Source organism: Gymnoscopelus braueri (genome assembly GCF_963280865.1).
Source record: "Gymnoscopelus braueri genome assembly, chromosome: 23".
Lineage (NCBI taxonomy): Eukaryota > Metazoa > Chordata > Actinopteri > Myctophiformes > Myctophidae > Gymnoscopelus > Gymnoscopelus braueri.
Window position 1 is genome coordinate 27761655 of NC_137625.1, and position 13502 is coordinate 27775156.

General features: G+C 42.4%; 1 protein-coding gene and 1 long non-coding RNA gene across 6 annotated transcripts in view; both read left to right on the top strand.

The window, feature by feature from the left end:
* LOC308079380 (ras-related protein Rap-1b) overlaps positions 1 to 12947 on the top strand; it is a 323403-nt gene extending 310456 nt beyond the window's left edge. For all 3 annotated transcript variants that reach the window (XM_080420843.1, XM_080420841.1, XM_080420842.1), the window contains exons 3-8: positions 4705 to 4773; positions 4960 to 5016; positions 5276 to 5416; positions 6564 to 6707; positions 6829 to 6921; positions 7856 to 12947. In XM_080420843.1, coding sequence (XP_080276969.1) covers positions 4705 to 4773; positions 4960 to 5016; positions 5276 to 5416; positions 6564 to 6707; positions 6829 to 6915 — 498 coding nt within the window. In that variant the 3' untranslated portion in view covers positions 6916 to 6921; positions 7856 to 12947. The remainder of the gene's footprint in view (positions 1 to 4704; positions 4774 to 4959; positions 5017 to 5275; positions 5417 to 6563; positions 6708 to 6828; positions 6922 to 7855) is intronic.
* The window catches only part of LOC308079382, a 292916-nt gene extending 279969 nt beyond the window's left edge, over positions 1 to 12947 (top strand). For all 3 annotated transcript variants that reach the window (XR_013932602.1, XR_013932603.1, XR_013932604.1), the window contains exon 2: positions 10119 to 12947. This is a non-coding gene — a long non-coding RNA (uncharacterized lncRNA). The remainder of the gene's footprint in view (positions 1 to 10118) is intronic.
* Positions 12948 to 13502: the final 555 nt, after the last annotated feature.

A 13502-nucleotide genomic window follows, 5' to 3' on the forward strand; every position in this document is an offset into this window, starting at 1 on the left:
GGGGGGAGGGTGACAGTGGAAGGCTCTGTGGTTTACCTAACCTCCGGGCTTCTAGCTCCTCCTGCATCCTTTCATCGGAAGTAGCATCTGTGTGCTGTGTCATGGCTTCCGCTGTCAAGGGTGTCATCGTGGGTGCTGTAGCATGTGCTTGGGTGGTTCTTCCTGTCAGAAGATGGGGTTTGAGGTGTCAGCCCTCCCAGTCCCCACCCCCTGTTTGACCTCTGTTGAAGCTGTATTACTGTATGTAGCTTTTCTTTTGTGAGTAAAATGTTAACTTGTCCAATCTGTATGGTTGAGTATGTTAACCCTTTAAGACCGGGAAAGCATCATTTTATATTTATTTGGGCTATTTGGGCTATATAAAAATGGCAGATCTGCTATTTATTTTTTTATTGTGAGAATTTGTGCAAATCTTTGAATATTTTTTTAACTTCAAGTCTTTGCTTCTGGGGGTCCCTGGAACAAAATATGTTGAGATGGGGGTTCACGGCCAAATACATATCATTTTGGGGGTCCTTGACATGAAAAACGTTTGAGAACCAGAAGAACCAAACGTTTTTTCCAAAAACTGTTAGAAGACATTTGTAGAATCCCCAGAAGCAAAGATTTGAGTAAAAAATGTTCGCTTTAAAATTCAAAGATTTGCAAAAATGTTCACAATAAAGCCAAATAAATAAAAAAAATTACACAGATGCGTTCCCGGTTTGAATGGGTTAATACAATATAACTTATACAATTGGGGTGGTTCCTGTTTCTGGTTTGACGTGAATTTGGACATGGAGGTCAAAATTCTATTTCTCCCCAGAGCAAGAAGACAGGCTTTATTAGCTCTCTGGTAAAGATGTATCCCTTGCACAGCAGACCTGGGTTCAAATCTGCGTTAGAACAGCAGAGTTACATAGTGCAGCTTTAGCTACTCAAGCCCCATTCAAAACGTTTTAAAAATAGCAGTTCTACAAGCTAAACATTTCGGAAATGTTTCGCCTATAATGATTTTTCCAAAATGAGGACGCCAGGGTGAAAGTGGGTAATGTGGTTTTTATAATAAGTCAGTGGGAGCTCTATTCTAATCAGCGTTCATCTCTCAACACACACACACACACACACACACACACACACACACACACACACACACACACACACACACACACACACACACACACACACACACACACACACACACACACACACACACACACACACACACACACACACGCACATGCAGTGGTAGTAGGTCATTGTATTGTATTCACACAGTAACCCTCAGAATAGAAAGGCCTTTATTGTTGTCATAGACTAAAACTAGTGGGTGTGTGTGCGTGCGTGCGTGCGCGCGCGTGCATGCATGTATGTGTCCACTGAGGCTGACTAATCTCTTTCACTCTGCCCCAATTTATATTTTCTACCTACATTTTAAATGATGATGATGATACTTTAACATCTCAATCACATCCATCCATCTTCAACCGCTTGTCCGTAATCGGGTCGCGGGGGCAACAGTTCCAACAGATATTTCCAGTCTTCCCTTTCCATCTCAATCACATAATTCACACAAATACTTAGTAAACATTTAATATGAAGTGTTATAAAACAAATATTTCAAATCTTTATTAACATAAGCTTGATGGCGTTCCAGGGGCTCCCCAGCCTTTTGAAAATAGCCAATCTACATTATTGTGAGCTATTTTCAAAAAAAAAATTATGGGGGTTCCTGGGGCACACAATATTTTCAGATGAGGGTTCATGGCCAAATAGTATATATGTTACAGGGAAATTGGCATTCCAGGGAAATTGAAAAAGGAGCGCTTGTTTTTACCACCCACCCAGGCAATTCTGTATAACCAACGCTAGAGGGTAATGAATGCAAGCCACACGCATGCACACGCGTGCGCACACATGCGTGTGCATGTGTGCATGCGCACACATGCACACGCACACATGTGTGTCGTCGTGGACACTGGATAGTAACCATAGACTGTAACCCATGAAAAGATCTATTCTCCCCCTATCGGTTCACAACTCGGACGGCGCTGATTCGACTAGCAGACCATCGGCCGGTCGGCGCGGGCACTCGCGCCTGGAGGCGCGAGGGCGCGCCTCCTCTGCCTCAAGCTCTGCTGAGTCGGCGCGCCTCCGTCATGGACAATAACTATTATCACGTGTGCGTGTGAACGCGTGTTCAGCGTTCCCCTAGCGTAGCTTCCTGGTTGCTATGTGGGGGGGAACAACAAAAGCCAGGTCGGCCTCGCATCAAAGCCCCGCCTCGCGCATCCTCCTCCTCCTCGCGCCGCCTCGTATCAAAGCCCCGCTTCGCGCCTCCTCCTCCTCCTCGCGCCGCCTCGTATCAAAGCCCCGCCTCGCGCCTCCTCCTCCTCGCGAGCCTCGCGTAAAAAACCCTGTCTCGAAAAGCCCCGCCTCGCGCCGAAACCCCGTGCCTAAAAGCGAGCGCTCCTCTATCAATTTCCCTGGAATGCCAATTTCCCTGTGACATACACATTAATTTGGGGATCCTTGAGATGAAAATGTTTGAGAATCACTGCTGTAACTTTCAAGTCCTTTCTGAAATTCAAACCCAGGTCCTCCGCACAAGTGCTGACATTTTTACCACTGAGCTAAGAAGAGCAAACCTTCTTCTTGGGGAGAAATAGATTTTTTTTCAAGCAGTACCACTTGTCAACCACTAGTGGTCAAACCAGACCACAGGATATAAATGTCTCAATAGAAGAGCAGGGAGACTAAATATAACCACTGTTGTAAGTTATTTTAAAGCAGTGAGCCACACAAGGCTGTGGTTTACCATGGATTTTACAAACGGCTAGAAGGCGTAGCAAGACACAACATGGAGCGAAGTGCCTCCGACCCTCTTAGCCGTTGTAAAATCACGATGAACCACGGCCTGGCAAAACACAACAATCAAAAAAGAAAAGAAAAGGAACAACAAGAAGAGACAATCTATATACAGTAGATATTAAGTAGCTTCAAGAAATAATAGATCTAGACTGAGATAGCTGTAGATACCAACCTATAACATCTCTGATACAGCTAGGGACAACGTTTCCATGTAATCCAAATAAGGTTGCCAAATCTTCAAATATTTGTCAAACCCATTTCTCAGAAGATAAGTAATCTTCTCAAGAGGAACACAACTATTCATTTCTGAGAACCATCTTGCAATGAGGAGGGGGGAGTCAGACTTCCATATGATTGCAATACATTTCCTAGCAACTCCAAGTGCCACCTCCATACATTTAATTTAGTGTTTTCTTAGATTTGCACTGATAGTGAAATTACCTAAGAGTGTATCACAGATATCGTACCAGAATGTTTTAACTTTTATTCATTGCCATGTGCAATGCATAAAGGAGTTTTGAACACATTCAGTGCCAAAAACATAATATTACGTTTTTGCAAATACACCCTTTGAGTGCCATAAACGTAATATTACGTTTTTTTTAAATACATTTTTTAAAACTTAGGAATGATCCCAGGACCCTTTAAAAGGGAATGGACGGATGTGACATCATCCCAAAAAAACGGACGTGCATCCGCCCCAATGATGGGATCTTGAGAAAAAGGTCCATATCTCCATATCTTTTTACAGTGGTCAAAACAAGCCATTTTCGACAGGCGATATCTCTGCAATGGCGGATCGCGGTAGAAATATTATTATTCCAGTCGTTAGACGGGACCCTTGGCCATCGCCCAGACACCCTTTGTTTACATCCGGGTCCTCGTTGTGGCTTCTACAGCTCTAAAAAGATCGGCAATAAACGGTAAACGCTGGCACTGGCTGTACCTCTGGCACTCAATGTGTTAATACCAATTTCACTACAAGAATTACTTCTACAAGAAAGTAGTCCCCGTAACTGCCAGCACAAACCTTTGCTGTGCAAATGAATGGAAGGTACCGGAACATGCCGAGTGTTGCACGACACTTGGCTGTATTTGTCTTGTTTTGAAGTGATTTGTAAAACCTTGCACATACACAGGACAAACAGGTTGGCGAAAGACTCTCGCACACCACAAACATTTAAGTGTTTGATGACACATACACAGGATGAAGAGGAGCTCTCCTCTTACCATGTCTAGGGCTGTCAGGATCACTTAAGTTGACGATTAATTGTCACTCAAATAATTGCGATTAACGATTTAATTGTTTGGCATTGAACATTGGAACATATGAAAAAAACATTAATTTCTGTTTGCCTTTTAGACTTCGTAATCAAAAATTGCACAGGGCTGATATGACAAATAACTTAGATATACAAAGAAATGATTGACATTTAATCATTTAAATGTAAAAATAGCAGAAATACAAGCTTACAAGCTTGTAGATCTGCTATTTCTGCTAATGCTGCCCAGAAACATTTTCACCCACTGAAAATGTTTCAACATAGAAACGATTATGACGATATAAATAATTGCAATTATACGATTATGTAATAATTGTGACAGGCCTACCCATGTCATATGAAAAACTGAATAGAGAACGTGTGTGTTTATCGACTATATCACCACGGGACCAATCAGAATCAAGGACTGGGACGATCCAATTGTATACTCTACCACACAGATTGGTCTAAATGACATTTTATTCACAAAATAATGTTACATAGTGGAAGTTTTCATTGAATGTCATTGAGAAAATGTGTGTGTGTGTGTGTGTGTGTGTGTGTGTGTGTGTGTGTGTGTGTGTGTGTATAGACGGTTCAGTTTGTTCAGGGTATATTTGTGGAGAAGTACGATCCAACAATAGAAGACTCCTATAGGAAGGTACAGATATGACTTTTATTCCTATTGGTTTCTACTGGTTTTAATTGTTTCTACTGGTTTTAACTGATTGTTTAGTTTTTTCTGATGTTTTACTGTTGTACTGTACTGATATCTGTTGTTCTTTTTATGATGAAAGCATAGTCTTGGATGAACACATGATCCTTGTGTGTGTGTGTGTGTCTACAGCAAGTAGAGGTGGACGGACAGCAATGTATGTTGGAGATTCTAGATACAGCTGGAACGGTAAGACCTGTCTGTCTGTCTGACCTCCTTTCTGTCTATCTGTATGTCTGTCTATCTGACCTTCGATCTGTCTGTCTGTTTCTGTCTATCTGTCTGTCTAACCGTGTGTGTGTGTGTGTGTGTGTGTGTGTGTGTGTGTGTGTGTGTGTGTGTGTGTGTGTGTGTGTGTGTGTGTGTGTGTGTGTGTGTGTGTGTGTGTGTGTGTGTGTGTGTGTGTGTGTGTGTGTGTGTGTGTGTGTGTGTGTGTGTGTGTGTGCAGGAACAATTCACCGCGATGAGAGACCTGTACATGAAGAACGGTCAAGGGTTCGCTCTGGTGTTCAGCATCACGGCCCAGTCCACCTTCAACGACCTCCAGGACCTCCGAGAACAGATACTCCGAGTGAAAGACACAGATGATGTATATACACACACACACGCCCAGGATTCAAACCCTGGTCTCCCACACGGGAAGGGACACTAAAACCAAACATCTCATCCACTAGCTCAAATGGGAAATCCCTCTTGGCCGGGGGGGGGGGGGGTAGGAGATACAGGTACATGTAGTCTTTTGGTCTTCAGGCAGTCTGCTACACACACCCCCCTTTGACCCCTATCGGGAAACCCGATCCAGGTCACGGCACAAATGTAGCGCCTGGGATTCGAACCCGGGCCTCCGGCGTGGGAAGGGATACTAAAGCCAAAACATCTTATCCAGAATATCCACTAGCCCAAAGGGGAAATTCTGTTTTATCCTGTCCATGTAACACATCCATAGCATTGTGTTTCTGTTTTATCCTGTCCACGCACCATGTATGTGTATATAGTATACACACATGTACGTGTGTATACGGGTGTATATGCTGTATACACACACCTACTTTTATTCTACAATGCTGTATGCATGGTTCTTTTGAGCCTCTATCCACCCACAGACAGACGTCAGTGTTCATTTTGACCACACATTTTGATTTAGTTTAGTAATAGTCTTTTTAATACGATTTTATTTCGTTTTAGTCATATTTTAGTCATCTGAAAATTCTTGTTTCAGTCAACTAAATATCATAAGATTAAATCTACAGTTGATTTTGTCTTGTGAGTGCAACACCCGAGCGCAACCAGACATAAAATGACCTGTCTTAGTTTTACTTTATCTCTTCTCCACTAACATTTTTGTCTAGTTATTATTTGTTGACGAAATTGTCAATATATTTTTGTCTTAGTTTTAGTAATTATAGCTTAGTTTTTATTTAGTTTTCGTCAGTGAAAAAAGGTAGTCTACGAACATCTTTCGCATAGTTTTAGTCGACGAAATAACACTGACAGACATACTGAGTTGTTTACTGTAAAATCCACAGTGTCATTTAACTCTGAGAGTGTAAAAATGACACCAAATGGGCCCATGAGGGTCTGTAACTCTAAGAGTGAATGGGGAACCTGCCATATCTGACTTGTCTGAGTGTGTGTGTGTGGTAGGTCCCGATGCCACTGGAGACAGTGGAGAGTGGAGAATGTTGACATTGTGTGTGTGTGTGTGCGCGTGCGTGTGTGTGTGTGTGTGTGTGTAGGTTCCTATGATCCTGGTGGGTAATAAGTGTGACCTGGAGAGTGAGCGTGTGGTGGGGAAGGAGCAGGGTCAAGGTCTCGCCAGGCAGTGGAACTCCTGCGCCTTCCTGGAAACCTCCGCCAAGAGTAAAATCAACGTTAACGAGGTACACACTATGAACCACACACCACAATGCAGATCAACATTTCACTAGAGGGGTAATATACATCATAAAATTATGTAAATATATATACTGTATGTGTGTGTGTGTGTGCGTGCGCGTGCAGATCTTCTATGACCTGGTTCGGCAGATCAACAGAAAGACTCCGGCTCCTGGAAAAACTCGTAAAAAGTCCAACTGTCACCTGCTCTGAAGACAGGTAACCTCTGACACTAATATTTGTTTTTACATTAACCACTTGAACCCTACAGTAGCATCCCTACTCTGAGGAGAACTTTTGCCAAAAATAGCAGATCTACAAGCTCGCAACGCCTCGTGCTGCGAGGCATTGCGAGCTTGTAGATCTGCTATTTTCTGCAAAGAGGTTTTGTGTAGAGGGAGAAAGGTCAAGTTTACTAAGTATTGACTGTTTAAGTGGTTAAAATACACATTAACATGAATCCAACATATGATAGTGCTGTCAAACAAGTCTATGAAGCTATCTTTGAAATCTATGAAAAAGTTTAATCTGCAACACAATTGTATACAATATGTAGGGGGGGGGGGTTTCCCTGCTTCATCTCTCTCTCAGTTAGGAGTCCTTGGGCTGAAAAACGTTGTAGACCACTGTAGTAGAGTAAAAAGAAAAACATACATGTAGTAAGATAGGATAGTCATATTATTTGACCCCTAATCCTTCCCAACTCTGACCTGTGATCCTAACATAGATTCTGTTCCTTAAGCCTTAAAGTTCCGTACACACACTGGGAGAGGTTTATTTTGTTCGATTGATTTGCATTGATTGAAGCTATGAGCTTGTAGATCTGCTATTTAGAATATTTTTTGTTAAAATTTGTTCAAATATTTGAATATATATTGTTTTATGCGAACATTTGTAACTCAAATATTTGCTTCTGGGGGTCCCTGGAACTAAATATTTTGATATGGGGGTCTGTGGTCAAATACATATAATTTTGGGGGTCCTTGACATGAAAAAGTTTAAGAACAAATGGTTTATTTGTGTAGCTCCTGGTGTGTAATGACCTTTAGGATCTACTAACGATGGAATACACAGTCTGTCTGTTTAGAGTGTCTCTCTGTCTGTCTGTTTAGAGCGTCTGTCTGTCTGCTGACCCGTCTGTCCGTCTCTCCAGGTGTGATTTTGGGGTCAGTCCAGCCCACCTGACTGACATCAACCAACCAGGACCTGTCCCAGCTGGCCACGCCCCTTTAGCACACAAACAACCAATTAACAACCGCCATCACCGACTAACAGCCTGTCCGTCAACCATGATGACACGCCTCCCGCTTGACCCCGTGTCGTTGCCAACGGAAACCGGCGGCGTTGCCCGGGAAACCTACTCCGAATGTTTGTGGCTGAACTCCATGTTTGTGTGGTTGAAGGTTCGAGGCCGTCCAAAGAGCCTGCCCAGTAAACTACATTTCCCATCATGCTCTCTACTAGCCCGTCTGGTGGTGGGGGAGGGGCTTCCTGCTTCTATTTTTCAATATTTCTATTGATATTTTTTCCCCTCTTGCCTTGTTTCTTTCTTTCTTTCTTTCTTTCTGTCTTTCTTTCTTTCTTTCTTTTCCTTTTTGTTTGTGTTTCATTCTAACTATTTGATTTGAAGCCAGAACACGTACCACACACACACACAAAGACACACACGCACGCGCACACACAATAAGAAGTAAAAGTATTGGAAATTGGAAATACTCAAGTAAATACAAATTCCTACAGATTTTACTTAAGTACAGTGTACGTAAATGTTACTTTCCACCACTGCTCACAAGTATAGTAATACAAGTGTACACACACACACACACACACACACACACACACACACACACACACACACACACACACACACACACACACGAGAACACGCGTGCGCCATTCAGCCATGTTGACTCCTGCTCCTTGGCTGTTGCTATAGTAACCCACTGATCTTGAGAATGTTATCGCCGCCACCGCGCTGGTGTTGTTGTGAACGACATTGTTACATATTTACAGCCAACAAAGGGATCTTAACAACATGGTGGCCCACACATACACAGTACAACCTGTCCAGTACAAAGCCAAGCCTTTCTGTCGGTAACTGGTAGCTGCATTAACCCTGTATGTTTTGTCTCTGGTACAACCTGTGGATTTTTTCTAATGGTGATGAATATTATTGTTATAATTCTAATGTGTACAAAGTTTTATGTTCTTTTTTTTTTTGTTTCTTTTTTTTTTGGGGGAGGGGGGGGGGTGGGTGGGTGGGGGTGGGCTACCTGGTGGTGTTTCACAGAACATGGAGTCTGCCTGTCTTTTACTTCCTGTCCACACAGGAAGCAACTTAACTACCGGCAGTATAAAGTCGTTTAGAAATCCTAAGTGCTAATTGAACCGTGAGAGTGTACAAAATGTGTACACTCTCAGAGTTACGCACCCTCACGGGTCCATTTGGCTTCCTTTTTACCCTCTCAGAGTTACCTTAAAGTATCTCGGTTCACCCAAAAATGACTTTCATTTCTATCATTCACTCGCACCGTGATATCTTGACTACTACATTTCTTTACGGTGGAGGAAGAATAAAAAAAACTAAAGAAAAAACCTGATGAATTAAAGTAAGTTGAGGCCAAGATTAACAACAGAAAAACTATCACTACACAAAAATCTGATCATTATGCTCCAAAAAAACCCGAAAATTCTCCTCGTATTCAAGACATCACAGGGTGAGCGGGTAAAACGCCAGAAATTTAAGTCATTTTTTGGGGGGTGAATTTCTTTAACACTCAGCATTTATTTCACAGTGCACAACAGGAAACAACTGTGGGTGGATACAGGATACAGGCTTAAATGTATAGTCAAACATCGCTGCAGTCGGGTGGAAACCTCATTATGGCCAAAATGGTTTCAAATTAAGAAAATAGCAGATCTAGTATATCTGCTATTTTTGCTACTTTTGTGTGTAGGACATTGATTTACAGAGAAAAAGAAGAAGGTTTCTGCCCGACAGCGATGATATGAAAGGTTTTGTGAGGAGGTTTTGTCAGCGCTAAACAGACATAGCACAGGCAGTGAAACCTGTAGAATTCCATTTCTAATGGAATGGGATGGGTGGCGTTTGCGTCAGGCTAGCTGCAGGCCGTGGTGAAGAGAAGAGGATATGGTTGACGCAGCTATCTTAATCCACTAAGACCGGGAACGCATCTGTGTCATATTTAAGATTTCTTTGGCTATTCAAAAAATGGCAGATCTACAAGCTCATAGCGCGGCACCGAGTGCCGCGCTATGAGCTTGTAGATCTGCTATTTTAGAAAAATCATGAAAATGTGTGCAAATCTTTGAAAATACATATTCTTTTAAAGCGAACATTTGTACCTCAAATCTTGCTTCTGGGGATTCTACAAATGTCTTATAAATCCTAACAGTTTTTTTGCAAAAACTTACATTGCTATAATCAGTGGTTCTCAAACTTTTTCATGTCAAGGACCCCCAAAATGATATGTATTTGGCCGGGGACCCCCATCTCAAAATATTTGGTTCCGGGGAACCCCAGAAGCAAAGATTTGAGTTAAAAATGTTCGCTTTAAAAGAATATATATATTTCCAGATTTGCACACATTTTCATTTTTTTTCTTCCAAAAATAACAGATCTACAAGCTCGTAGCGTGGCACTCGGTGCCACGCTACGAGCTTGTAGATCTGCTATTTTTGAATAGCCCAAAGAAATAAAAAAATGAGACAGATGTGTTCCCGGTCTTAATCGGTTAACACATGTGTCTGATAAACACCATGGGGTGTTGCTCGGTTTCAGTCAAGTGTTGTAATTCTCTCACGCCGTGCCGCTGTGTTCACCCTTGTGACGCTTGCCAAAAAGATCAGATCTACAAGCCAACACCCGCTGCCATTTATACCCAATGCGACGCGTTGTTCTATTTGCTTTAATGCGCATGGTGGTGCTGCCTCTTCTACCGTAGATAGGTTCTCAAACCTTTTCCATGTCGTGGACCCCCAAATTAATATTTGGCCGCCGACCCCCATCTGAAAAGATTTTGTTCCAGGGAGGCTACCCCTGTACAAGACTTGCTTGTTTTGTTAAAATGCGTCAAGAAATATTCCACATTTGTCACGTTTTTCGAAAAGGCAGATCTACGTCATTTCAAATAGCTAAAGTATAAAAATGGGGTTCAAGTGGTTCAATTGATTTCAATGCAATATTAACAATTTTTTCTGGGGACCCCCTGGAACCCCCTCAAGGTCAGAACCACTGGTCTATATTCCAGGTGGCTGTGGACAGACAGTGGAAGCAGGTAGACTCCAGTTGGTCTGACCGGTAATATGTTGCCTTCACATCACTGCTATGGTTTTGTTATTATATAACCTCACTGGCTGTGGGTGTGTGTGTGCATGTGTGCGCGTGTGCGTCCTAGCACTTCCTGTAAACATAAATGACACAATCTAGTTGCGACAACAGGACTGCGGTCGTCACTTTTGTCCTGACATGCTATGTGATTTTGATTGCTAACACTAGCTAGCAAGTATGTGACGGATAAACCCTGCCTGCCTGACTGTTCCACTTGGTTTGATCTATTCATTCATTCATTCATTCCGCCGCCTGTGGACTGTTCCATTTGTGCTGAATGAGGTGGGGGGAGGGCCAGAGGGGAGTGAGGGGTGTGTGACCTGTGAAGCAGCAGCTAAGAGGGGAAGTCCTTTTTTCACAATGTTTCATTAAAGTGGAATGGAACCCTAGGCCAATTCACCCTTTTGTCAACTCTGCGCCCATTGGTTGCTGTTGCTAGGTTGGACAAAAATGGTCTCTCTCAAAGTAGCAGATGGATTTATTTTTGCCTCGTATAGAAAGGTAATGTGTTCAATTCTTATTTTAAACTGAGTCATAGTGAAAAGGAACTTCTCGGGTTGCAGCATAGTGACTGGGCATAATGTGTTTTTTCTCATATTTAGCAACCTCTGTTATGCGGAGGGAGCCTTCTGGTTGGTCAGTCGGGGACCAATCAGAAGGCCCGACAGTGGGTGAATTTTGTAGTTTTCGTGTAAAGGTTAAGAACTACAGAAGAGTAAAAACTTGGCAGGCTGACCTTAATAGTTCACTGTGATGTATTCGACGCAGTGGCATGTAATAATATGAATAACAGGTGTGCCAATGTGCCAGCATTGACAGTACTGTGTGGACTACTGTATGCTTGCACATTGGTACACCTAAATCTAACACGACAACTTTCTGTTCTTTTCTATTGTCAATGCTGCAACTGTGTTGCTTACATCCAGGTGGAAAAAGTACTCAATATTTTTTTACGTATTACTGATCAATAGCACACGTTACTCTGTGAAGTATTGCTGGTCGGTAGTTCTACAATACTTTGTGCAGTAATACTGATCAGTAGTGTAGTGCACAGTACACTGTGAAGTAGTGCTGATCAATACCCTGAAGTATGTTTCTTCCAGCTTTAGAATGTTGTTGTAGTTTTCTTGCTGTAGCATGTGGCCTGTGTTTCTGACAACAGAAGTGAATAGGGGACTGGATCAATAACTAAGCGTTCTGCATGCATATCCTCAAAAGAATTAGCATGTTTAATTTAAAGTACTAGGATCATGTTTAAATGAACAGGTAAGGGAATGTACAGTGTAGACAGAGTGCAAGCAGAGGTATAAAAGTCAGGACCTGTCGCCCTCTTGTGGCCAGTTGGAAAACGACTGTTGAGTAGCTGCTGCTTCCGGGTCCACAGCCAGTATCAAGCAGAACATAATGCCAAACAAAAATAACAGATTAAAGCAGTGGTTCTCAAAGTAGAGTCTAGGGACCCTCGCCCGGCCCGGGGGTCCTTGAGGGGGTTCCAGGTGGCCTTCCAGCGTAATGATTGATAGTTAGGAACCAAATGGACTAATGGGTTCCATTTGGGTGGTCCGTGGCCCTAATGCATTATCAACATGTCCTGGAAATTGAAAAAGTTGAGAACCACTGGATTGAAAAATGTAATCTCTCAAATTAAAACTAAATTATAACAAGAAAGTGAATGTTTCTGCTGGTGACCTCCTCCCCTTCACACCTGACCTTTCCTTCCACAGCCCAGAAGAGAAAGAAATCTCTGCATTTTGTTTATTTTTTATTTTATTTTTTATATTTTTTTGGGGGGAGGGAGGGTTGTGGGTAGCCAAATGTAAACTATAAAGCCTTAAATGAGTACATGGATAAATGAAATAAATAAAGTGGTGCAATTTTGTACGAGTGACCTGCAGACTGAGTCTTTCTTTCTCCCTGTTTTGTTTTGTTGATTGATTCGATGGAAGGAGCAGAAGGAGGAGATATGACTCTCTTCCAGGGCTGGGAAATTTAGATACAACCAATACCCACTTCATCTTGATTATGTGGGTTCATTGATTAATCATGACACATGTTTTTCTTTAAAAAAAGATTTCTTATATCAACGAATCGACTATGCAAATCTACTCTAATAGATTTGTTTATAGTTATTCTGTTTATAGTGGCTCATAGGAATAGACTATGTGACAACCAGGAACAGTCTGGTGACCACCGGAGAGATGGTTGACAGCCGGAATGTAGACGGCACCCGGGAGCAGTATGGGTTGGCGCCCCAGCCTGTGTCTTCCGTGAGGAAGAAGCCCAACAAACCCACGGTGAGGCCTTTAAGGAGGGCCTTTCAGGCAAGCCGCAAGTGACCCGTTGACCCCAGGCTACAACACTGACGATATGTGGCCAGGTGCATCCACGTGATGTTTTTTTTACTTATTTTGTTATTATACAATGGTGGTGTACAAAAATAGCGAAGATA